The sequence below is a fragment of the Lagopus muta genome, chromosome 6 (assembly GCF_023343835.1).
Source record: "Lagopus muta isolate bLagMut1 chromosome 6, bLagMut1 primary, whole genome shotgun sequence".
Taxonomy (NCBI): Eukaryota; Metazoa; Chordata; class Aves; order Galliformes; family Phasianidae; genus Lagopus; species Lagopus muta.
This window is the reverse complement of record NC_064438.1, coordinates 16,708,016-16,733,271: the sequence shown is the minus strand read 5'-3', so window position 1 is coordinate 16,733,271 and position 25,256 is coordinate 16,708,016. Positions and strand designations below refer to the sequence as shown.

The 25,256-nt window shown below is 48.4% G+C and overlaps 2 protein-coding genes and 1 long non-coding RNA gene across 4 annotated transcripts; 2 read left to right on the top strand and 1 right to left on the bottom strand.

Moving 5' to 3' along the window:
* The first annotated feature begins 11,413 nt into the window (after positions 1–11,413).
* On the top strand, positions 11,414–15,750 carry FTH1 (ferritin heavy chain 1). The gene is made up of 4 exons (XM_048949759.1): positions 11,414–11,682; positions 13,061–13,207; positions 14,659–14,784; positions 15,413–15,750. Exons 1-4 carry the CDS (start codon positions 11,572–11,574, stop codon positions 15,572–15,574), a joined length of 546 nt encoding a protein of 181 aa, XP_048805716.1. The 5' UTR covers positions 11,414–11,571; the 3' UTR covers positions 15,575–15,750.
* A 4-nt stretch (positions 15,751–15,754) lies between these two features.
* On the bottom strand, positions 15,755–24,806 carry BEST1 (bestrophin 1). The gene is made up of 9 exons (XM_048949771.1): positions 24,642–24,806; positions 23,716–23,810; positions 23,090–23,323; positions 22,265–22,419; positions 21,186–21,263; positions 19,884–20,036; positions 19,375–19,455; positions 18,693–18,844; positions 15,755–18,325 (listed from the first exon to the last, which is right to left on the bottom strand). The coding sequence occupies exons 1-9, from the start codon at positions 24,791–24,793 to the stop codon at positions 17,137–17,139; spliced, it is 2,289 nt and encodes a 762-aa protein (XP_048805728.1). The 5' UTR covers positions 24,794–24,806; the 3' UTR covers positions 15,755–17,136.
* LOC125695406 (uncharacterized) lies at positions 19,930–24,870 on the top strand. Of its 2 annotated transcripts, XR_007377948.1 has the most exons (5): positions 19,930–20,925; positions 21,834–21,966; positions 22,408–22,468; positions 23,239–23,329; positions 24,799–24,870. It is a non-coding gene; the product is annotated as an uncharacterized LOC125695406 (long non-coding RNA). The 2 variants fall into 2 exon arrangements; XR_007377947.1 differs by having other exon boundaries at positions 21,834–22,468.
* The last annotated feature ends 386 nt before the right edge of the window (positions 24,871–25,256 follow it).

Here is a 25,256-nt window from a genome sequence, read left to right as displayed (position 1 = left end):
CCTGCAGCATGCAGGAAGGTCTTGCTGCCCCGCTTTGCTGTCCTGCTGCAGGAGCAGACACAGGGACAGCTGCAGATTGCTGCAGTCCTAGGGCTGTGCGGCTGCTGCGAGGCCAGCACAGCAACCCCAACTGCACAGGGGAAGGAAGGCTGCAGGCCGAGCTGTCCCTGCCCGTGTCCCCGCGTGCAGCCCGGTGTGGGGAAGGAGGAAGTGTGCGATGGGTGCGCGGCCGCTTTCAAAAGCGAAACCCTGCCTGTCCGCAGGGCTGGGACGTGGCGCAGCGCCCGGCCCCGCTGCAGGGTCACTGCATGGCGGCACGGCTCGGTGGGCACCGGGGAACGCGGCTGCGGGCTGGGGACGCTGGCAGCACCTGGGCGTCACTGCTGCCCCGCTGTGCTCGTGGTGCAGAGCTCCGGCAGGAGGCATCGGGGCTCAGCAGGGCCAGGCATTCGGCTCTGGCTGCCATTCCTCCTTGATTGATGGCAGCGGTGGCACGGAGCTGATGGGGCAGGACGGCTGCTCGGCACCGTCCTTCGGGAGCATACGTCAGGGATGGGAATCCTGCCCTCAGCCGCTGCGGGTCCTTACAGACTGCAGTAACAGACAAGTGCAGGAGGTGGCTCAGCCCCCGGCCCGATGTGTCTGGTGTCACAGGCAGCTCTTTCACGGCGTGCTCTTCCCACTGCCAACGGAGGTGTCCCCAGAAGTGCAGATCCTCCCAGCAAGCGCAGGGTGAGAGCCAGCTGACTCAGGTTTGCTTATCAGAACGTGTGCGAAAAGGCTGTGAATGTGTGTGGAGATGCACACACTACAGTTATCATCTGAATTTCTGTAACTGCTTTCTGCCCTTTTCTGTTTGTATCTGCCCTCGAGGCTGTTTACAGCTCTCTCCCCCATGGCACACTGGGGGCAGGGGCGGAGTGAGCGAACGGCCGGGTGCTGCTCAGCTGCCTGCCGGCTGAAACCGCAGCGTGTGGCAGCGTGCGGCAGCGTGCCTGCACCTGTGTGCCTGTGGGGACGCGCGGGCTTGTTAAGTAGACATGGCAGTCTTCTGAATTCATTATTATATTTGGGCTTCTGTTTTCTGGTAAGGTAATTTCATAAGGATCTGTTTGTGAAGGCTCTGCTGTCGTGAGGCCCAGGGCTGTGAGCTGTGATCTCGCTCTGTGCCCTCTTTGCTGCCTTAAGGATCCTGAACTCCACTGGTGATCGCACTGCAGCCAAGGCTGCCCTTGAGGTTTCCATTTTCCTCTTGCCCTTCCATGTGAGTGAGAGAGAGCTCCAGCACAGCACCTCTGCTCGATGGCTCTTCTATCACTAGGATGAACATGTCACCAGTGTATAGGAACCTGCTAGAATCCTCTGACCCTGCTTTGTGCCCTAACTTGAGGTTTGGCTCCTCTTCTGGCATCATGCATCCCCAGCATGGGAGCTTGGTACAATATTTCCCTGATGTAAGCCAGCTTTCTTGGGCACTGCATATCCTTGAGCTGAGTCTGGGGCTGTGCCCACGGAGAGTGGATCTCCCCAAGGACAGGAGTATCCTCAAATGGGAAAGTTTCCCCTGCATGGGGACCCTGTGTTGACATCAACTGCATGCAGCTGCTGTGCCACCTGCAGTGCTGGTGATAGCACTGTGGCTTTGCGCATCCATGGGGTTGCAGGCAAGGGGGCTTGGGGCCCTAACAGGGCCCAGGAGCCTGCAGAGCTTTGCGTGCACTGAGCTGCGGCACAGTCCTTGGGGGAATGTGCCACCTGCAGGGAAATACTGCAACTGTATGAACTGATGCTCCTCTACTTGAGACTCCAGTGCAAAGGTAGTTGATTCACTCCCTTTCTTTGGTACTCCAGATGCCTATAGACTGAATGAAGAGACAGGTGTGGGAGATGACTTGGACCTCTGATACGATGTCTCTTGTTTCTGAGGGAGCTCTTGTAAGGCCTGTCCCCTTCTCACTGACAAGGGACATTCTCAGAAATGGTGATCCTATCAGCAAGCACAGGATGAGAGTCAGCTCACTCAGTCAGATTTACTTATCAAAACATCTAGCTGCAAATCTGTCCTGGCCACTCAGGCTTCCTTTGCTAGCAATAAATCAAATAAAACAGGTGATTATAAATGATCTAATGATTGCAGATGGACTTCAGATGTCTCAGACTGACATTTTTTTGGCAGTTAAAAAGAGGTGCAAAGTCCTTCAGCTGTGGGTATGTAAGTACAGCTGAAAAGTATCTTGTTTTTTCAGTACAACAGGACAGAAGTACTCAGCAAATCCCCAGGTTAGTGGTAAAGTAAGGAAGAGGAGAGGGAGAAAAAGGAAGGCAGTTCATAGGCACAAAAGCCACATGTAAGCATTTATGTTAGGAGAGTGCTCTTTTGAGAGTTTCTAATGAAGGCCTCTTCCAGAGCAACACTGAATAATAAAAGTAGGAATTGATGGTAACCACATCTGATCTGTCACACTCATCAGTGAGGGCACATGAGCATGCAGGAATGTTTATTCCAGCTGGGTTAACTGATTGAAGACTTCTGTGTTATGATGGTAAGAAGAAAATAGTAAGAAGACAATAAGAGAACAGTGCTGAGATGCAGAGCTGACAAAGCAAAAATGGAAATGATGCCAGGAAACAAGCCTCTGGTTGTGCTAGTGGATCTAGCTACAGGTGCCCTTCCAGGAAAATCAACCTGGACCTTGCAACCAATAAGACTCTGAACAAGGGCAGGAGGTGGACTAAGAGTAGTGCAGGCAAACTGCAGAGCTCTGCAATCCCATGGTGGGAGCAGGAGAAACAAAGCAGGTAGGAAGGGTATGAATGCACATGAGGCTCTGAGGCTGCTGCTCAAGCACCAGGTGCTGTGCCCATGTTCCCCAGTTCTTCTCTCCCAGACCTCAGGAACAGGTCTAGGTAGTATCAGCACAGCCAACCTGCACATTTCTTTTCCCAGAGCAGCCCCCTGCACTGCAGCCGTTAGTCACAGGCTGGGCAAGGCCTAGGAGTGGGGAGATGCCCTGCCATTATGGGTAGCCTCAAGCAGTCAGGTGAGAGGGAAGTGTCACTCAGATCTGTTTTGTTGCAGGAAAGAAGGCTCAGACGAGTTATGACAGTGCTGTACATCCTGAGGAAGCAGAGCTAATGTATATGAAGACTGACAAAGTGGAAAGTACTTATAGGAAAATGAGCCTTCTTGCTTTTCAATGACAGGATTAGGCAGGTGTGTTAGCAATGCAAACTGTAATGATCCTGGAGGGTAGCACTGGCAGCTGCCTGCTGTCCTTCCTCCCTCTCCTGAATTCTAACTCGTAGTATAAAGCAAGGAAAATCCCCTGGTTTCCCAAAGGAATAAAAAATTTGCTCTTGGCAAATGAATACTGTGTTTCCCTGTTTGGTTATTGCAGACATCAGGCAAAACGTGTTGCCTAAAAAGAAAATATGAACCCTTTCTCAAGGAAGAAAATGAATAAAGGTTACATGCTGGCCAAGAAGAGATTCTGCTTCCCAGCCTTAGAGTTTGCTTGCTTTCATAGATGCTGTTTTACTCAATTCCGATATTCTCACCTAAGAGGTAAACAGAATCTGATTGAGACTAAAGGTCTGCCTGATGATAAGGAGCCCTGTGTTGGTGGTGACGTGGAATAGCAGACCTGCTCGTACCGTGCCTTGCCAGAAGAAGGCGCATCTGAGAGATCTGGTGGAAAAAAAAGAAAGTTTTCCGGTTGATGTAAAATGAAAACGGTGTCATTTTTTTTTTCTTCCTGTTTCTCAGTCTCACGATGCACTGGTGTTTCTTAGGCTGGATGTGGCTATAGAGACAAAACAGTTCTCGCTGTCCTTTCTTCTTCCTTTTCGGACACCTCAACTTACAGATTAGTTCCTTTCAGGTTTGTTTTTGCAAGCTTCTATGTGACTGTCACTATGATGTAACGGGCAGTTCAGGCTGAAGTCGTGCAGGAAGAACTCCTTTCTCCTGTACTGAGCCACTTCTGGATCAAGCAGCTTTCTGACCTCTACCGTAAAGCACGTAGATTCTGAACCTTTCCCACCTGAGGAAGTTTGTGATGACATGGGGCCTTACACGCACTAGAAAGCTTAGGATGCAAAGGAGAAGGGTTTTCAGAGGCAAACACTAGAAATGAGTGGTCTCCTTCTCTTTCAAGGCTGACAGCTGTGGTCCATTCTGCTCATCTCGAAATGTTCATGTTCACAGACAGGGAGGTAGACCCATTTGACTCCAAGAATATGACAAAATGATGAAATCAGTGAACACACACCATGTCAACACAGGCTTTTCTAAACAAGTGAGCTTCTGGATAAATAAAGAAGGTAGATAAATGGTGGAGATATTTTGTAGAGACTTATATTCCATCTAAACACTACTCTACACTTCAAGCAGAATGATCAGTAAATGTTACCTGTCTATATTTAACACCAGTCATAATTGCTGGTAAACTATGCATGAGTGGTTCTGGCTCATTAGGTTTCTTAAATCCAAAGGTGTTTTTTAATAGGGCAATAGGACAGCCTGTTCCTTGTCTGCAGGTCTGAATTGACTGATCAGAGAGGCAATGTGATATGAGAGTAGGTGTTTGAGAACAAAGTTTAATGGAAAATCCATTTGAGCCTTCTTTCTGAAATTGAGGCACTTGGGATAATGAGTGAGCAAAGGGCTGGCTATAGTGAGGGCATTAGAGGCAGGGAGAGAAGCAGGAATTGCCTGTGTCAGGCAGTATTAACTGCTAATTAAGACTCATTATGGCCAAGGATGCAGGCAGTTATGAATTCCAGTAAAAGACTGGCAGCTTTCGTTGTGTGATCATGCGGGGCTAGTTCCTCTAGTTGATTTTACTGACAGAGTTTCCTGGGTTAAGTAACAATGCTGCAATTCTAGCTTATTTTTCTTCTCGATCAGGGAATTTGTGTCTTACATGGTGACCTCAGCAACATCCACATGGTTTAGCATCTGAGCCGCTCCCTCACCACCCCGTGATTTTAGCTGATGTCAGCCTGTTGCTCAATCTGCACCTCCTGACTGGAGAAGTGCTTTGTAAGAGAAATCAGTACAGCCACTTCTGCTTTAGAACTGATTTCACAGCTTACTATCCTTGGCATCTTGGCCAAGTCCTAGGTGTTCAGTGGGCAAAGGGGAGCTGCCCAGGCAGCCCACTCAGACCATAGGAAGATATGCATTCCCCAAGGGAAATGGCATCAGGAAGGGCTGTTTCTGGCATGAACTGGGGGAACCAACTCCAGTTGCAGTGAAAGAATACAGACATCATGCCAATATCTGCAATGGTCACCTCTATGAAGGCCCCAGTAGGACAGTAAGGAGCTGCTACATGGGGAGATTTTCAGTCCACACGTTTTGTTCCTGATGTGTTCAGCCCTTGCCATTCCACAGTGAGTCCATATCTGAAGAATGTCCGTGAGCTTTCAGAAGCAACCAAGCACACCAAGCACAAGCAAGGAGTCCAGCCTGTGTGAAGTATGCGAGGAGCAGAAATCTGTTTTCTTGTCTGATTGGGAAGTTCCTGATTTGACTGGTTTCAGTCTTGGTCATCGCTGGCCTATTGAGACAAGTTTGATAAAGTGTGTCCATGCATGACTGAGCAGGCTTGCTTATAAGACCGAGCAACTGAGGGGAGGGACTGATGATTGAAGTCAGGTTAAGTATTTCACCAACCTTCCTAAACCTGAAATGAAGCTGACTGCTGTCCTAGATGAGAGCCTGCACTATTTGCTATCTCATGAGACTGACAGTAAGAGCTTTTAACTGGAGCCTCTTTCCAGAATGCTGGCCTAAATCACAGGACAATGTTATCTGATTGTCAAGGTATAAGAGCCTGATGGTCCGTCTGGGTTTAATGATTCGTCCTGGTCTGTTCTGCACAGAATCTGCCAGCACAGCCAGTGCTACAGTCTGAAAAAGCCCAATGTGACTGCTAAGGAATGCATATACTCCTTTCTGTGGCACCACATACTCCTGCAACTGCCTTTCCTTGTGGCTGGCTGCAAGGGCCAGGTGCTAGTCCTGAGAGTATTGTTCTGGTTGCTGAAACATTGGACTATGCCCAGAGGTAACAACATCTGCTGAATTTATGCACCTCCTATCCAATCCTATGTTATATTAGCTAGTCAAGTCTTGCCTCAGTATAGCCTACTGATACCTTTTCCTTGTTTAATTTCCCCCTGGCCAGTTAAACCACTAAGACCCAAACTGTCCAAGTGGTGTCTTGGGGATGGACAACAATTACCGATATGAACATGCACAGGCAGGTGGGCAGCCTGATTGGGGTGCAAGGCCGTGGGACAGGGAAGCTTTAGAAGAGCTACGTGGCTGCACCTCAGATGGCCTCAGCTGACAACACAAAGGACAGACAGGATGGGGACATGGTTTAGTTTCTGATGGATTACCCAATGAAATCACATCCTTTAAAAAAAGGAGGACCGCTGATGTTACACTAATTCTGGATTTTGCTACTAAGTAAATCTGTCTTACCACAGCTACAGTACATCCACCTTGTACAGAAGCTGTAATAGGAATAAAATCCAGAGCTTCTGACTCACAGGTAAAGTAGCCTTCAAATCAGGATAAACAGGGTTGGTACATGCTAGTAAATCCACCAAATCTTGCTTCTGGCCATGCTGAGCAGGCAGAACTATTGTAATGTTAATTAACATTGCTCTTCCTCACCCTCAAGCCCCTAAGCACTTTTTTTCCTACCAACACTTGCCAAGGAAGACAAATTCAATTAGAAGGATATTCTGAACAAATTAGAGAAGTGTAACCTCCTGGGGCAGTCAGTTTAGACTGTCTCTATGCAAAAATATTTGTGGGTGGGGAGGGATAAGAATTCTAACCTCTTAGAAAAAGTGTCTGTCCAAAATGGGTCTTGTATTACTTGCCTATAAAGCACAGATTTGTTACACACACTTTGGGACTTTCCTATGTCGGAGCTGCTGACTGTCTCCTAAGCACGTTTTCCTTGAGTAACTTTCTGTTAGCCTGTGTTTCTGCCATCAAACTGCTTCCAGGAACTGGCAGTTCTGTGTAACTGGCCATTTGCATTCAGAGCTGCAAGTACTCCGCGAAGCCTGCTGCCTAAAACCGGAGTTTCCCCAGGAAATTGCGCACCTAAAAGAAACAACAGAGGAATTGAACAGTGTTTCACCCGAGGGGTTTGCAGTCAGAGTTCTGTGTGTAGGATTTCTCATAGAACAAGTGGAGCCCAGATGTTCTCAGCAAACGGCTTTCAAAACAGTTGAGGCCAGCGTCAAATTTCCAAGCACGTGATGGAGCTTGGAGCCAAGTTTGGGGTCGCTGTTTTGTTTACCCAAAGTCTGCGAGCTGAGTTGCACCGAAGGCTGTGGGTGGGTGGAATGAAATTTTCTGTAACAAATATTTGACCGGATGTGTGGTTTATCTTATTTACAGGACTTTGAGCTTTGAAGAAAGGCTGCTGTGTTTTTGTTATTGTCATATTTAAGGCATATTCAGCTCTCTCTTGCTCGCTGGACTTAGATCAGGCGTTGTGTTTCAATTCAGATGTGTTAGTACTCTAACCATTAAGAAACCAAGCGTTTTAAAGCCAGAGGGGAACCATTTCTATAGATGATCAATGAAACATTGCACATTCGTCAACGCTCTGCCTTGTCTGACTGCAGTGACCTCTGGCTATGTGGAGGAACACCTCTTGTCAAAGGTCGACGTGGGTGCCTAAGTCACATGCTAAGATCTTGCTAAGGCAGTGAATCAGCAAAAATCCAACTCCCACTCATAAAAGCTCAGAATTTACTTTTGATGTGTACTGCCCAGCATCGCAAACAGTGTGTGCCACTCACTTTGTTGAGAAACTGAGGTGTGCAGAAACAGAGCACATATTTTTTCTGTATCTAGGTATACCTTGACCTCTGCCAACCAATTCTTTGACTTGATTGCCTCTGTATATCTTCTATATACATCTTGTATATCTAAAGAAATGTTTGTCAAAGGAGTTTGGATTATTTTTCCAAACTGAAATTGATGTCTCAAGCTGCCATATAAGGAAACTAAGTGTTACTGTCCTTGAGATGGCGGATTTTCAGATCTGTGCTTGACACACAATAGTTAAGCTGTAAAAGAGATCTTGTTCCTTTGTTTCAGATGGGATCTGAAACAGAGATTGTCTTCAACAATTTGAGGCTTGTGTGGGTAAACAATGCAGTGACTTATGCCTGCGGGCAGCATGAAGAATGCTTCTGCTTCACACCAACAAATAGCCCAGGGGTGACACAGCTGCAAAGTAAGGCTGTGCATGCTGTCAGCTAAGCTGATGGATCAGCCCCTGGGCAGCTGTGATGTTTGTGTGCAAAAGGATACTGAAAGAAATAATTTGGACTGCTAGGCTCTTTTTCCTCAACACACCAAGATCTTTCATCTATTGCCTTTGAATGACAAGGGCCAGGATCTCCCTGCTACTTTGAATAGTTTAATGAATAATGGCCAGATATGCAATTAATTAGTATTGAAAGTAATATTACAGAAAGTAGTGTGCAAAGCATTGCCAGATGCAGAAAATGAGCTTGCCAGTTAACAGATGTGAATGTCATTTGATGTGACGCCCAGAGCACGATAATGCTTCTGCCAGGCTGCTTCCCAATAATGCCCATAACTCCACTCCTGGAGGATGAAAGAGGGCTTAACCCAAGGCAAAGGACAACATGATGAAATAAAGTTAAAACACTGTGATGGTAGTTTGAGACAGAGAAGTTTGGGTTATAGCTAAACCTGAACTCTTCTAAGACAAGTGTGAGAGACAAGCCTTCTGTTTGTCCCCAAGACACCGTGATACATGGCCTTTCAACCCAATGTTTCTTATTCTGGCCAAGCAAATCTGCTGCTGTCAATGTTGATGTGCATGTTTGTGCAACTTGTGATTGATCTAAAAAGCAGAATTTACGACTTCCCTTATCTTACTGACATTTGATCACGGGTGGCACAGACTGTTCAAACTACAGAGGAAATATTCCTGTTATTAGTAGGCTATTTGCTCAGTTTCTTACAAATTGTGCTGTTGCTCAGCCTTTCATGAGACAATGAAAGGATTTATGCGTGCTTGGTCACAATGAGACTGGAAAAAAATAAGCAATGGTTCGCCATCTATAAGGTGCTGGGCAACTTTTCCTAGTTCACAGTATGCTTTTGCCAGCCACAATCAGAAGGGTCCAGTGGCAAGAGAATGCAGACAGCAAGAACATGTACAGAAAAATTGTTTGGAGGTAGGTTCAAGGTTAGCCCTTCTGGAATACTGAACTGTGGTCTGCAATCATCTGGCATCATAGGCCTGCCGGACCATAAAGCTATACAGAGGACAACTGACTGTAAATACACCTCTCGAGCCAAATGCAAGGTTTCAGCTTCCAACTGCTGAAAATACCACTGTGTAAACAATAATGCAAGTCTGCCCAGCGGTTACAACTTTCTTTCTTTCTTCTTTTTTTTTTTTTTTTTTACATAAGCATTAGCGTGGGAGGAGAACATGAGATTTCAAATGTACCTGGCAGCCTGCGAAGCAACAGGTACGGCCTTAACGATCTTAATTACTCCTGACAATTAACTGACAGAAGCAACGGAAAGCTGTGAGACAGAGGAAGACATCGGCCCTGTCTCTTTCAGACCTTCAGCTACAGAAGCAAACACACCCTATGCCATCACCCGCAGGCAGTCACAGGTTCAAACACCAAATAAAACTTTGCAGAATGGGCTGCTCTGAGGAAAAATTAAGTCAATCAGAGCTTATAGGCTCAGTGATTCATGCTGCCAGTGCTTGGAGTATTTCTGACAAATGTCAGCATTTTCTGTTTTCTTAGTAGAAGTCAAGGTTTGGGGAGCTCAGCGCTATGGGGTGCTGTCAGTTTATGGAGGACATTTCTGGCCCTCAAGGTTGCTCCTCCAGCCTGCCTGAAATGTCAGAAAGTCGAATAGTACAACGTTGATTGAAAATGAATGACGTTCAAATGGAACTGAACAGCTGAAATAACCATCTCAGTATCAGAAGTCCCAGTTGGACCTTTGGGAGGTCCTGGAGCATGTCCAAAGAAGGGCAACGAAACTGGTGAGGGGTCTGGAGCACAAATATGAGGAGTGGCTGAGGGAGCTGGGATTGTTCAGTCTGGAGGAGAGGAGGCTCAGGGAGACCTCACTACACTGTACAACCTCCTGAAGGGAGGCTGTGGTGAAGAGGGATTTGGCCTCTTCTCCCAGGCAACAAGCAGGACCTGGGGAAATGGCTGCAAGTTGTACCAGAGGAGGTTTAGGTTAGACATAAAGAAGAACTGTTTCTCTCAGAGAGTGGTCAGGACTTCAATGGCTGCCCAGGGAGGTGGTGGAGTTGCCGTCCCTGGCAGTGTTCAGGAGGCATCTGGATGAGGAGCTGTGTGATGCAGTTCAGTGCTGGTGGTGGCAACGGTGATGAGGAGACGGTTGGACTGCATGATCTTACAGGTCGTTTCCAACCTTGTGATTCTATCATTCTATGATTGTGTGTTTGAACGGGTGTCCTAAAGCCCCCACCAGGTAAATGGAACAGCAGCAGGCAGGCCATGCTCGGTACCTCTTTTTGTGTGCACACGGTGCCTTTGCTCACTGCTAACACGCAGCGAGTTTCCTTCCCAAGGTCATTACCAACCAGCAGCCATCACTGCAGGTGCCCATTAATGTCTGGAGCACTGTGGATGTACCTCTCTGCTGCATCCGTTTCTTGGGCTGGCTCCTTGAGCTAACCAAGGATTTTGACCTTTATTTAATTAGCCTTTTGCATCTCCTCACAGTTTGAAGGAGCACTCAGAGCAGGGCCCGGTCACTGCGGGGAGGAAGTCTGGAAACTTCCCATGCCGTGGCTGAGTCAGTGGGTGTTTTATAGGGTGGAGAGCACTGGCAGGTGGGGTTCTGTAGGCCTTTCCAGTGCAAAGTCCCGAGTACGTGATGAGGGTAAGGAGCACGCGGCACAGCACAGCTTTCTTCCTAGCATTACAGCAAGCAGCTCAAGCATGTCCCACCTGAAGTTAAAAAGCTGCACGCAGCTTTTAGGGAACAAACACACGTGCTCCCTTGTCCTCGGGGCTACGGGCACACACACAGCCCCAGGATCCGTGGCTGGGCGGGGAGCACCAACGCAGTCACGGCAGAGCTGCCGTGCGGACATCTCTCGGTGACGCTGCACCTCCGACTTCGCTTACCGCGCACGGCCGTTCTCGGCAGCAGGGCGCCACGGCGCCGCCCCCGCGGGAAGGGGGCAGCACCGCCAGGGCAGGTGCTGAGTCACGGAGGCCCCGCGGCAGCTCGGCGGGCAGCGTCTGGAGGCCACGCCTCCTCCCCCCCCCCCGCGGGGGCGCGCTCACGCGCGGTGACGCTGCGGCGGTATAAAAGGGGCCGCGCGGGGCGGCAGCTCCCAGAGCGCGTCGGCGAGGCTGAGCGGAGCGGGTTCCTGCGTCAACAGTGCTTGGACGGAACCGGCCGCGCTCGGGCCCGCCGCCTTCCCCCCGCCGCCACCACAGCAGCCGTCGTATTCGCCGCATCTCTCTCTCGGCAGCGCCATGGCTACGCCTCCTTCCCAGGTGCGCCAGAACTACCACCAGGACTGCGAAGCCGCCATCAACCGGCAGATCAACCTGGAGCTGTACGCCTCCTACGTGTACCTCAGCATGGTGAGCGGCGGAGGGGGGGCGGTGGCAGGGGAGTGGTGGCAGGGGAGCGGGCGGCCGGCGGCCCCGCGTCTCGGCGGCCGAGGCCCTGCGGGGGGCGGCTCCGGGCGGTGCCTCCCGGCGCAGCCGCGCTGCGTTCCTCACCTCGGGGGAGGGGGCGGCCCGAGCCGCTCGCTGGCTGCGGGGGGGAGGTGGGGGCTCTTATCTCCGGGCGAGCCTCGGCCGCGCGTTAGCTGCGCGTCGTCGGCTGTTATCAGCGCCTTTCAGCGCTCTCGGGCGGCTCTGCCCTCGGGGCAGGGCTGCATAGCAGCGGTTGCCCGACGCAGCGCTTGGCGGCTCTCCCAGCGGCTTGCTCGGGAGGTGAATTGGGAGGGATCCGTGGCATCCCCTGTTCCGTGCTCGCCTTAATGGCTTGGCACGCAGCTCTCGGTTTAGCTGTAGCGGAGCTGGTGCCTTCAGTCCGGGCAGCAGCTCTGACCCGTGTGGGAAACTTCCTGGCTGTCCTGTATTGCAGCCTTTTGGTGTAGGATTTAACGGCTTGCTGCTGTGTTACTGTGAAGGTGCGAACCTCCACTGCAGGCTGAATGTAGCTGTTGTGATAGCGGTACACAAACACTGCTGTCCTGTGAGCCTCCCAGCTGCTGCTGTCAGAGCTGAGAGCTGTGCAGGTTCTTGCCTGGTAGATAGCTGGCACAGATACAAAGCTTTCTATTGAACTCTGCTTTACATCTCTCTCCGAAGAAAAAAGGAGCTGTGGGTTGGCTTCTAACTGCTGTCACAAATCTTCTGGCTTTCAAGAGCTGATGTTGTATTGGCTATTGATTAGGTGTTATACTTACAGTTAAGCTTTTTCACTTTCAAATGTAATACTGAAGGTTTTTTCAGAAGTAGGAAGGATACTTGCTAGTCTAATACCTGCTAAATCTGCTGGAATGTGTGTAAAAGCATTATGAAGAAGCACCTTAACGTTTCTTGCTACTCTTAACCTACTCTTAGCAGGTGTTACAACTAGAACTTTGACTTGTGACCACTATGAATAGAAGGAGTGGGAAAACAATCCTTGAAAGCAAGATAGTCCAGAAGTCAGAAAAATATTTTAGTGGTGTGTGGGATTTCACACATCAGAAGTGAACCAAAAATGCCAGTTACTTCTACTTATCAAGACATGGGTTATAATCCAATAAAACTTAATTCTAGCTGGGGATACTGAACTTTCCATGGAGGGAAGATTTTGGTCGTGTTACCCTGCTGCTGATTACCCACAGCTTGGGCTCTAGCCTTCTGGAGGGGTTGAGATACTTGAAGTTACAGCGTAGACTTTGCTTTGTGTGGCTGCAAGAGTGAAGCTTGAGTTTCTGAGCACATGAATTCTTATTTTCAGTCCTACTATTTTGACCGGGATGATGTGGCTCTGAAAAACTTTGCCAAGTACTTCCTGCACCAGTCCCACGAGGAGCGTGAACATGCTGAGAAGCTGATGAAGCTGCAGAATCAGAGGGGTGGGCGCATCTTCTTGCAGGACATCAAGGTGAGCACTAGCTCTCTGGGCTCTCAGACCTAATGCAGAACTAGTCTTGGGGCCTGTCTCCAGGCTGTAGGGGAAGGAATTCCACTCAGAGGCCTCCTGCAGAAAAGCAGCAGCAGCTGCCAGTGGTTGAGCGCATGTGTTGCTGTGATCAGTCTGGGCAAAGTCTAGGTATGCACATTAACTTGCTGACCAACTACTAACAAGCAGTTCCTCCATGAGAACAGCTGCACATACATAGCTTATAGTGGTTTTAGAGGGGGTGGGGGTGCAGGAAACAGCGAATTAGAGTATAACTAGTTCAGCTATCTTGAGTTCAACTGCATGTGCCTTCTTGGCTCTCTAGTCTTGTGACTAGAGATAACAAAACAACTTGTTTCCAGTTAGAATCAGTAACTTGCTGCAAGACTTCATGGCATGATTTGCTTGAAGTCCCTTTACTCATTTCTTGCTAATTACTAATGGCATTGAACTAATGTCAGTTTAATGTATAGCAACTCTTTGTGGGGAAAACAGTAGGTGACAGCCACTTTAGAAAAAATATCTAGCCAAACAGGCAAGTTGATATCTGAACTGCTTTGTTTTCTTGGAGGTTGTACCTATACAGTGGCATAATGTGGCAGGCAGCTCAGCACCACACGGCTGTTCACTCCATCCCCTCTCCACTGGATGGGGGCAAGCATTAGAAAAAGGATTTTAGGGGCTGAGGCGAAGACAGTTCACAGGGAAGTGAAAGGGAATGTAAGAGAGACAAAACAAGTGATGTGCAGTGCAGTTGCTTACTGCTTGCTGGCTGCTCACTCCTGCAGCCCACTCCTAGCAAACTCCCCCAGTTTTATTATTCAGCATGATACCATATGGCATGGGCTATCTGTTGCAGTTTCAGTCAGCTGCACTGCTTCTGTGCACAGCCAGCTCCTTGCTGGTACAGCAGTATGAGGAGCTGAAAAATGCTTGACTTCTAGTGCAAACACTGCTCAACAACTAAAGCATCAGTGTTATCACACTGTTCTCCTTCTTGGTGGCATTGTACCAACCACTATGAACAAAGGTTAGCACGTTTCAGCCAAAAACAGGACACCTGCTTAGATGTTTAGGTCATGAGATTACAATGGAGGAAGAAAAGTAGTTCTAAGTTTTAACCTTCCAAGATTTCACTGAATGTAATGCAAGGAGAGCTTAGAGAACAGACATCTGTTCTCTGTGACTTTTAGTCTGCATTCAATTCTGTCTTAAGTGCAGTGTGAGTGCCAAATTGTTTTTCTTTTTTTCAAGGCCCAAATGCTTGAGCTTGGTTGTGTTTAAGGAGTTTGGAGTAAAGAGCCTTACTGGAGAACTGCATAGTGCAGCAAACTGCTTTTTTAGATGCAGCTTTAGACTTTGAGACCAACCTAAAAGACTTTGCTCTCTATTGATTTGTTTGCTTTATAAAAATATGGTCTTTTTCCTTTTAGAAACCAGATCGTGATGACTGGGAGAATGGACTGACTGCAATGGAGTGTGCCCTGCACCTGGAGAAGAACGTGAACCAGTCGCTGTTAGAACTGCACAAATTGGCAACTGAAAAGAATGACCCACACGTAAGTGGGTGCTGAAGCAAGATTGTAGCTGTGCAGTGGTGAAAGGGAGCTGAATTAGTGCAGCTCTACCAGGAGGAATGTCCTGGTGGTTTATTTTTTTTTCAAGCAGAGGAGCAGTTATATTAGGATGACTAAGGTCTGTTGTAGAGCATAGGGTGTGTAGCTGTGCTCAAACCCTTTTGTTGCTGCTCGTCAGAACAGAAAGCACTCATGTGAACAACATTTTGCAGAGAAGTACGTTTATCAGTATGCAGGGGGCTTGACTGGGGGCCAAAGTCACTTTTTTGGAATGATAAAAACTGCTGACACTTTAGGCTGCTGCAATTCAGACACATGTTGCTAACCTTTTAGTTAAAAAAGCCTCAATCCAGCCCTGGCAATGATGTCTGTAGTAAAGCCTCCAGTTGTGAGTTAACTTATGTTTTCAGAGTACTTTGGAAAATATCCTGTGCAAGCTAGAAGGATTTGCTTTAAAAAGAGCAACGTAGCTGACTGTTCTACATGTGTAAATGCTCATGATCATGAAGTGCTGTACAGTGTACTTAAATACCTTGAGACATACTTGGCTCATTTTTTTTCAGTAGGGTGAGCTGTGTTCAGGCCTAAACTTCTTTCTTCTCCCTTCCAGCTGTGTGACTTCATCGAGACTCACTACCTGGATGAGCAGGTGAAAGCCATCAAGGAGCTGGGTGACCATGTGACCAACCTGCGGAAGATGGGGGCACCCAAGTATGGCATGGCAGAATACCTGTTTGACAAGCACACCCTTGGGGAATGTGACAACAGCTGAAGGCTTGCCGAGAGCCGCCCTGTGGGTTTCAGGGGGACTTGTGCTTTACTGGTCCAGCAGTGCATGCGTCTTCAGCTATCTAGATAAGCAGTTCTTATACTCTGTTCCAAATATCAGCCCTCTTTTCTCTTGTGTTTTGTGTACTGCCTTCCATCCAATAAAGTGACTTGGTTCAAGGTGGCTTCTTCTGCTTTTTTTTTTTTTTTTCCTTTAAGATGTGTATGTGCAGGATTGTGCTCTGTGGTCTTAACTGAGAAAGTTATCTTGAGCTGAGCATGGATGAAGAAATAAATTGGAGGAATTGTTTTAACTCTAGCACTTCAGCATTTTAGTAAATACCACTGCATGGGGGGGGAACCTGCAAGGATTGCAAAGGAACTGAAACATGTTTCCAAGCGCCTTTGCCACCAAAGCTTCTGTCTTAATGTACAAGAAGAGGAATGCTTGAGGCTCTGTGCTTCCTGAACTACTACCTGTGAGTTTAGGTCAGATTGTGCCTGTCTAACAAAAATAGCACTATACTTGTGTACAAAAACATAGCTCTTGCATCCTTCACAATATAAGCTAGACAAACTATTGCAGGTACTGTTTTCAAAGATAATGTATAGGGTATTAGATATGGATGTAGTGCTATTTGCCCAGCTCAAACAGCTGTGCCTGGCAGGCAGAGGGTTGGAATACTGTGTGAGGGTATTGGGAGGTGGGTGGACTGGATTTATCACGTGCCTCTTGGGATTAAAGGGAACATGCAGCTTTCTGTGAAAAGAGGAAGAGCTTTGTGGTTTCTTTAAGCTTTTATTGTGTAGAAATTCAAATGAGGAAGTGGTCCTGGACTTCTGCCTTGCTTTTAGGGTTGGTTTGTTTGTTTTTTTAGGGAAAACTTGTTAAAAATCCTAGCTTTATGTTGTTTGCTACCATCTGGATAACTTTGAGTGCTTTCAAATCAGCAAAGCATGATAGAAAACTTGAAGCAGTGTAAGTATGGTTGTTGGCAGCCACTTTTTTGAGTAGCCTTAACCTATCGTTTTACTGGTGCTGGAGAACACCAGCTGGATAGGACTTCATGAAGCACTGTGGCTCTGTATCACAAATGCTGTGCCTCAGTCCCTTTCTTTCCCTGGAGCAGCTTACACAAGTCCTGGGCCTTATGGCAAATACTCATGTAAACTTGGAGCTTCGATTGCTGTAATGTCCTTAACTACGTACCTCTTCTGCTTTGAGCTATACCTGCATTCCAGAGTCTTCAGAACAGTATCTGTTCAGCTATGGTTCTACATAGGCGTTTGTAATTCCTAATGCTGGAAGTCTTATTTTGCTACAGTGTGTAGAGATTTTTTGTCTTTTTTTTTTCTCGTTGCAGGCACTGAGGTCAAGTGCCTGCTGTTATGCCTGAGTCCAGTAGTGGTGAGTCACTGGTGCTGGGCTGTAGGTGAGTAATATTCCAGAAACAAGAAGTCTGGCAGCACTGCCCTTCTTTTAGGAGGATGAGTGCTAGTGTGGACCAGGTGTGAAGACACTGCAGTATCATTTCTACCTGGCATACACGTGTGTGTCAGTCTCCTCTAGCTGCCCTGATCCATCTGCTCTTCACATATGCTTTCACTTGTCTCCATGATCACCTCCATCAGCCCCACGTAGTCACCCTCAGCGAGAGAGATGCCAGAGTCATTAGTGGATGGGCTTTCTGCTCTTCTTGTCTCTCTCGTAGGAGCGTTACTGCTTCTGTTTGCTGTATCTCTCGTGCTCCTGGAAGCCTCCGATGGATGCTGGTCTGGTGCACTAGCTGCGTCTTCTGAACTTAGACTGTGAGTATCGGGGCCTCTGTTCCCTATGGGGGATCTCTCCAGCACTGGGGATGAGACAGGAGTGAATGAGAAGCAGAGGGAGGTGCTGCTGCTGGGTGGTATGTTGCTAGGTTGGGGGAGGGCACTCGATTGCTCAGAATTGGGGGTGGTTGTTGCTGTGTTCTCCAGAGCTAGCCAGGGTGGGTGGGAGCCTTTTAAACTCTTCAGACTTTTGAAGCTGCCCTGCTGCTCGTGGTCTGGGGACTCTGCTAGGAAAGGGAATTTAGGGCTGTCTGATGCTGTGGACAGAGCTGCTGGACTTCCAGTGATGGCAGCTTCTCTGCTTTTACTGCTAGAGTTGCTCTTTTCTTCTTCCACCATTACAACCAGCGGGTCAGGACCTTTATTCCGTTCTGTCGGCCAAATAAATGTTTCCTTTGCACCTGAGCCGAGGGAGCTCTGGCTTTTGTACGTATCACTCATCCTGGAAGGTGAGGAGTTGACAACGACGTCCTTGAGAGAATTTGAGCATGCAGCTATGCTGGAGAGTGCAGGGGGCTTCTTGCGCCCTTGCCGTCTAGAAGGGAAGATCATGGGGATGGAGCTGATGGGTGTCTGTGGAGCACTGTAGAAACCAGGTCTCTCATAAAATGGGGTAGATATGAAGGCATCAAACTCCCTCAGTTTTCCATCCTCACCGTCCCACTGCTCCTGTGAGTTGGTGTCTCCCCTTGGCTGACTGATGTTTCCCGACTTGCCCATGTCTTGGTACATGTAATGGGAGAAGGGGGACGTGGGCTCCCCTCGCCTGCGCAGTAGGTTCATCCGAGAAGAGGACCTGGAGAAACTTGGTGACTGGACACCCAGGAGGCGACCCAGGTGTCCCAGTAGTGGTGTGGAATGGTTTGCTTCCTCATTCTCTTTAATTTGCTCCAGGGGCTGGAACTCCATCTCTTCTTTCTGCATGCTGGGGAAAGGCAAAACAGGCTGTTATGCAGTCACAGAGCATGGTGCTTTCTGGTGGTGAGACTGGCATCACAGGGAGCGTTGCTGCCAATGGCAAGCTTCTTCTATGTTGCCACATCAGTTATGTGTTAGGCCCTCCACTACAGGGTGCTTGCTGCAGAGCAGGGGGGCAAGAGATCAGAGGTTTTCTTTGTGAAGAAAGATACTGTCTGTCAGTTTTGGACAAATCTGTAAGTATTTTAGAGCAAGGTTTCACAGACTAGATAGGAATATAGTGTTCTTTCTTACTCAAGTATAATATCCTGCACTGCACCTGCTCTACGGTGTAAATGCTAAGGTCTGTTCTGACTCCCTGTAATTGCACTCACCTGATATCAAAGGTTGATCCAAGAAATGATGGGCGCTTGTACTCAGCAGTGGCTGCAGTGTAAGGTGGTTGGGGATCGGGCTCGTTCCAGTATAGGTCCTTCTCCAGGATGGGCAAATCCTGATGCATCTCATCCACTGCCATAAGGGAGACCTGGGGAGAACAGCAGGAATGTCAAAGTCAGCAGCCTGTTAGCAGCAGACAAAGGGATGCAGGGCAGAAGAGTGCCATGTAGCATGGAAGTGAAACGAGCAGCTGGATTTGCTATGTGGTTTCCAGTCAATTGTGGGGTGGATGTTTTATTTGTTTGTTTTTTTGTTTTGTTTTGTTTTGTTTTTTTGCATGGAGAGATTTGATTAATTAGAAGGAAAGTGGTGTGGAATGAGAAATGAAAGCAATATGCTCACTAGAACCAATGAGCTTAGTGTTAGGTAGGGAGTTCTTCTGAAGGAGAGTTATTGCACAGAAGAAATCAGAGGAGGTGATTATAGGTACAGGCATGGTGTGGGAAAAGCCAGGAAAAGGCAGAAATTATGTCATTCACTGTGTCACTGAAAGGCAGTGAGGGTCTGAAACAGAATCTGGACCCATCGTGTGTGCTGGGAAATGGACCAAAGGCCCAAGTGAAACTTTAGGTGCAGTCCTAAGTGTTCCTCTGCAGGAGAATTCTGCCTTCACTTTACCTGCAGATTCCTGTCGATGAGCCAGTTGGTTTCAAAGTCATCATCGTCCTCCCCAAAAGGGTTAATTAGTTGCTCGGCCACCTGCACGTGGAGAACACACAACAAAGGTCATGCTTATAGCCACCCTTTCCCTGCAGGGAGAATGTCTATTGGACAGAGCCCAGAACTGCTCTCAAGGGTGATGTACCCTGAATTTGGGTTCTCCCAAAAAGGGGGTGGCTTAAAAACAGAAGTTTGCCAGTTTCTAGGAAGCATCGATATATAGGTAATGCAGTCCACTGCCTCTCTTTTCCCCAAAACTTAGGAAAGGTGAAGCTGATTGTCAAGTGAGATGCAGAGAACCTGAGAGTGTTAGCATTGTCCTTAGCTCCCGTTGGCTCTCCATTTGTCTCCCAGCAGCTGGCATGTTGCCCGTAGGCCACAGTGCACAGCTGGGTTCTTTGTGGGCACCAACTGGGAAAAACCCAATGGGTCGGATTCCAGCTCCAGGCATAATTTCTTGGACGTACCTTTAACCAGCCAGCGTAGAAGAAGAACTGCAAAAACGTAAAGACAGGCACAAAGAGATCTAGTTCATGGCCAGGATATGCTTTTTCAGGATCCAGGAACTGCCGCCCGATCAGACAGGCCAGGAAGAAGCTGTAAACAGCCACGGTCACCACCTGGGAAAGATGCCAGGGGACACACCAGAGAAACTTAAGTTCCCTACTTGCTTTCTCAGCGTTTTTCTTTTTTGTTCTCACCCCACTTGTATCAAAACTGCGGTGAGCTGCTGGCTCAGGAGCCCTTGAAAGCCTTGTATTCAGTTACAACAAGCTTCTCCTCTGCTTTCTGCAGGAAGATTAATTTTCACTGCAGAAAACTTTAAGTGTACCCTCTGCCCTTCATCGTTATGTACGCTGCATTTCACTCCACGCTGTCCCTGGAATGACATCTCTGTTCCAGTAGTTCTCTGTAGCCCCTCATGGTTTGGTAAGCATTTTCCATATCTGGGAGGGGAACCCTGACCATTAGTGCCAGCTCTGGTTTGGTCCTAATGAAGGATATTTTTATATTTGCCTGCTTGCTTGCCCAAATTTCAAGCTACAATGAACTCTGTACTTTTCTGTGCAATCACGAGACTGGAAACTTCCACTTTTCAAATTAATAACAGCCGAGACTCGTGTCAAGCAGGAAGGTTCAAATCAAACACCCGGCATCACGAGACTCTTCAGTTAGCCAGGCACTTCCCAGAAGGGAACAGCACAGGGCTGCTTCAAGATGCACGTGTTATAGGGTGCCTGCAAAGACAAACTTTGCAGTGTGGATGGGCAACCATAGAAAAATGGGTCATGCTCTACAGAGAGGAGACTGTTCCAGTCCATTTGATAAATCCTGCTCACAACTCCAAGACCCAACTGAGGCTGCCAGAGGAGCTGTCAATTTGGGCCCAGTCTTTTTTACAGCCTGACATAGCTCTGTGGACCTAAACTACAGTGATATCTCTTCTCTGCAGGGCATGGATCTGCATGTATCTGTGTTTTCTGTGCACTCATATGGAGCACCTTACAGGTAACTAATTACACTCGGAGAGTGTTTCTGTAGAGGTTGCTGTGAATTACAGAAATAAGGCTGGGCAGTGTGTGTGCTTATGAGTTATGTGTGTGTGAGAGCCAGCATGGGGCTTGCATGTGCAGGCATGGGTGAGAAGTCCAATCATACGTAGCATCAACATGGTCTGTGTGTAGGGCAAGTATGGGGTCAGAGGAGATTCCAAAGCAGCACGTGTAGGCAGGCAGTGCAGCCACGGATGTGGGGGAAGCCCATCTCACCTGGGTGTAGACCAGGGGAATGCTGATCCAGTCATACCCATAGAGCCGCCCGCATTGGCTGCGCAAAGTGTTGAGCTCCTGCAGTAGGGAGAAGGAAAGACCTGTTGGCACTACATTTGTGTGTCCTTGCCCATCCCCTCCTGATCACACCTCTCTGGAAGGTGGGGCTCAGTCAGGGCTGCATTGGGGTCAAGCCCTCCCCCAGCAGAACACCAGCAGGGTCTCACACTTGCTGTGGAGGAACTCCTTGCTACCTGGATGTCTCTGTCTGAGACCTGAGTCCCTTCTTAGCTTCTTTCATAACAGAGGTTATCTCCTCACAAAGTGAGTGTCTCAACAGATCAGAGGCAAAGATATCTTAGAAATATCCATCTCTCTCTTTTTGACTTGTGAGCCTAGATAAACAGCTCAGAGGGATGAAACTCACCCCAGGCAATAGAAAAAACATAGGCCTCTCAGCACGTGAATCTTAGAGGGGATGAGCTGCTCCAGAGTCTTTCTTTTCTCTGCAGCTCTGCAAGGACCAATGCCAGGTCCTGCCTGTGGAACATGGCCTGCATCCCAGGACTATGTGAGGGTTTTCAATAAAGACGTTGTCTGCAGGGACGCTGGTTGTTTAATGCGCTTTTGACTTCTGCTTTTTTCCAGACACATGCTTTGCTTCCTTGTGGCTTTACAGCTGTATCCTAGAGACCTTTATTGGACACTGGAATATGTGAATGGTGGAGGAAGTTTGATCCAGAACACACTACATGGGTGTCTCCTAAGACTACACCTAGATGTGAGTCAGATGGTTCCTCCCAGTCCCAATTTTGTGAAAGACATTGCATTCTTTAGCCTCTGCTGCATGTGGCATCACCACTGTGTCAACAGGCCATGAAAAATTCTACTCTGTCACCAGTTGGAAAGTGGCAGTGGGGGTATTTCCCATCAAAATGAATGTAACGTCCCCAGGGACAGGCATGGCTCACTGTCTGGGCATCCCACCTCAACATTTCTGTTCCTTGCCTGACCTCTTAAATCCCTGCAGTTCCACCTGGAGGACTGCATGAGGATCTCAGTTGCCTACTGTCACTCACATTCAGGATGCCTTGGAGCAGCACGCTGTCCCGGATCCTCCCCTCATTCCTTGCTTTCACAGCCAGATTGGAGAACCACACGCATGGGATCCAAAACTTGTTGTGGGGAGAATTCAAGCTCTCAAACTTCTTGTGCTCTTCAGGTGTCATGAGGCCTAAGTGGAAAAGAACAGATGAGAAAGGAATGGCCATAGAGAGCAGAAGGTAGTCACCTTATCTCTTCTTATAATTACAGGAAAGATTTGGGCATTCAGCCTTTGGATGCAGAAAAGGATGGCAAGTTTTGTTAAAATACTGATTTTTAAATGAATGCAAGAAGAATTTCTTATTTCATAGAATAAACCAAGTTGGAATGGACCCATAAGGTTCATAGAGTCCAACTCCTGGCTCTACACAAGACCACTCGAAATTCAAATCCTCTGTCTGAAAGTGTTGTCCAAAATCTCCTTGAACTCTGGCATCTTGGGGTTGGGCAGCCTGTTCCATGCCCACTGCTTTCTGGTGCCCCTTTCCCTAACCCCCAGCCCGCCTCTCCCCTGACACAGCTCCATGTTTGGGTCCCGTCCCTTGGCTCTCTGCCCCCCGCTCCCCTGGTAAGAAAGCTGTAGACTTTGGATGTCTGCAGAATGTCTGACCAGATCCCAGCCAGCAGGGAGATAGAGAACTGCTGAGGGTGCAGTTACGTAGTGTATTTAGACAACTATTGAGAATGTGATAACTAGTGTCCTAGAACTGCACCATCTCTGCTCCAGAGTGGAGGTCAAGTGGCAGGGAGCTGCTGCCTGCCTGGCCCAGAGCTGTGCCGAGGGCAGTACCAATACTGACCTGCCCTCACGACGTGCTCCATGCTGGGGAAGCGCTTGTACACAGCCGTGCTGACGGAGCGCAAGATGAGCACGCTGCACAGGTTGCTGTAGCGCATCAGGGTGCGACGCAGCAGCCGCCCGTATTCATCCTCCCCATCCACGTTGCAGGAGACCAAGTTCATGATGCGGTCAGGCCACGGGATGCTCTCGTACTGCGCCCACCAGCGGGACACCACCAGGGCCACGTAGAAACCTAGAGGTGAGCCGAGCAAGTTAGCCATCCTGAAGGAGGGGAGATGTGTGCTCTTGTATGGGAAGGCTGGCACTGCTCTTATAGGGATGAGTGAAGGCAGACCTAGAGGTAATTTGTATCATGCTAAAGCTAGAGTCTGGCTTTCACAACTTGTTTAGAGATATTTGGTCCTTGCCCTCCTGGTAGAACCAAGATCACACCAGTGTATCTGGGCAGTGAAAGCTGTGTGCATACCTCACAGCTGCAGCATTAACTGATGTATTTATCACAAAGGCAGAATGAGGGAACTGCTCAGTGAAACCTGCCTGCTTGAAGAGCTGTGTCGACCCAGGGTGAGAGAAGAAATGCTGCCCGCTTCCCCTCCCTGTGCGTTCACAGTCAGAGCTCCTTACCCAGCACAAAGGACACAGGGATTAGCTCAGCATAGCTGTTGCAGTAGAGTGCCAGCTTCTCAAACATCAGCCTTTGGCTTTCGCTGAGGATCAGCCTGAAAGGGAGGAACAGAGACATCAGCCTTAAGGAGGAGACTGTGCCTTGTTGGGCCTGCTGGGTAAGAGTCTGGCAAGGGAAAGCAAGGACACGTAGCCACGACACAACCATGCTGTGGGTGTGGGGTGATGTGGGGAGCACTCAAAATACCCTGCCGACATGTCCAAAGGAGCCTGAAGTGGTCACTGGGTGGTAATTGCTACAGTCTGATTAGGGAGCCCTATGTTTTTCATCTAGGGGAAAGTGCCATCTGGAATCAGGTGTTTGCCATAGTGCTTGGATGTGCACATTTTATTTAATATCCTGAAAAATGTCAGTCCAAGCTCTGCTCACGTCAACAGTGCCCGACATGAGCTCCTCTTTCTTAGAGCTGCTTTCCTGCTTCCATGCTGCATTTACCCAACCAGGGGAGCTCCTGCCTTTCCCCACTCAAATCAGACCCACCCCACCACATAGCTGCCTTCTGACAGGTCTGCAGTCCCAGAGCTGATGTCTGCTCTCAGAAACGCTTCCCACGGTGGAACACCTCCAGCACCAGTTCAGCCTTGGTCTCTATATGCCAATCTTCTCAGGTAGTTATCACATGCAGCTTTTCATCTCCAGGAAGAGGATCCGTGTTCCTCTCCAGGCCCAAAGAAGGAAATCTGTCAGCTGCTCAGCCACTGCAGCAGTGAGGAAAAACCCTTCCTCCTCTGAACAGAGGCTGGTTAGTGTCTGGCTAGCTGCTTTTTCTCAGGACTGCTGTCCCAACCCTGGTTTGTTCAGAAGTCCTGCTTTGGGACCAGCTGAGAGCAAGGAGCTGTGGCGGTGCTGGTGTAAGGATGCTCACCTATAGACAAGGCTGATGGCGAAGTAGAGGGAGATGAAAATAAGGAACTCAGAGTAAAGGAGTTTGTAGATGCTGCCTTTCCATTGGAGCAGGAGCTGCGAGAAGGTGCCTAGGCGGGCATCGGCCACACGGTTAGTGTATGTCACTGTCATTGCAGATCCTGGTAGGGACACAAAATGAGCAGTTGTTGAAGCTGCCAAGCAAACCTGCACAGAGGGAGGCCTGGACAGAACAGAAACCTCAGGTGTCCCAGCAAGGTGGAAAGGAAGGAAGAAAGAATGAGAGAAAGAGCTGAAATCAAAAGACAAAACTGTTGAAGTCGTTAAGGTAGGAAACCAAGAGGAAGCTTATGGTGGGCAATGACTGTGATGTGTTTACCAGCTTCTTCCTGTGTTTTAACTGCATGTGAGCTGGTTGCAATGACAATTCACCTTCTGGTGAAGCCCCATGTTTCTAGCGCTGGATTGACAGTGTTCAAATGGAGCTGCTTGATGGGAGTGGACAGAGCCCACGTGCCACTGTCTTCCAAAAAAACATGTTTGAGATTAATGATCAGTTTCACAAATTCCAAAGTTCCTTACCCTGTTTTTACGACAAGTATAGCTGTCTTTAAAT

Excerpts from the sequence above, each read along its gene's own strand:
- BEST1 (XM_048949771.1), bottom strand. The coding sequence starts at position 24,793 with ATGACAGTGACATACACTAACCGTGTGGCCGATGCCCGCCTAGGCACC. Across the intron at positions 23,811-24,641 it reads GCCATCAGCCTTGTCTATAG|GCTGATCCTCAGCGAAAGCC; the intron begins GTGAGCATCCTT and ends CCTCCCTTTCAG. Across the intron at positions 19,456-19,883 it reads TCTACGCTGGCTGGTTAAAG|GTGGCCGAGCAACTAATTAA; the intron begins GTACGTCCAAGA and ends CTCCACGTGCAG.
- FTH1 (XM_048949759.1), top strand. The coding sequence starts at position 11,572 with ATGGCTACGCCTCCTTCCCAGGTGCGCCAGAACTACCACCAGGACTGC. Across the intron at positions 13,208-14,658 it reads TCTTCTTGCAGGACATCAAG|AAACCAGATCGTGATGACTG; the intron begins GTGAGCACTAGC and ends TTTTCCTTTTAG. Across the intron at positions 14,785-15,412 it reads CTGAAAAGAATGACCCACAC|CTGTGTGACTTCATCGAGAC; the intron begins GTAAGTGGGTGC and ends TCTCCCTTCCAG.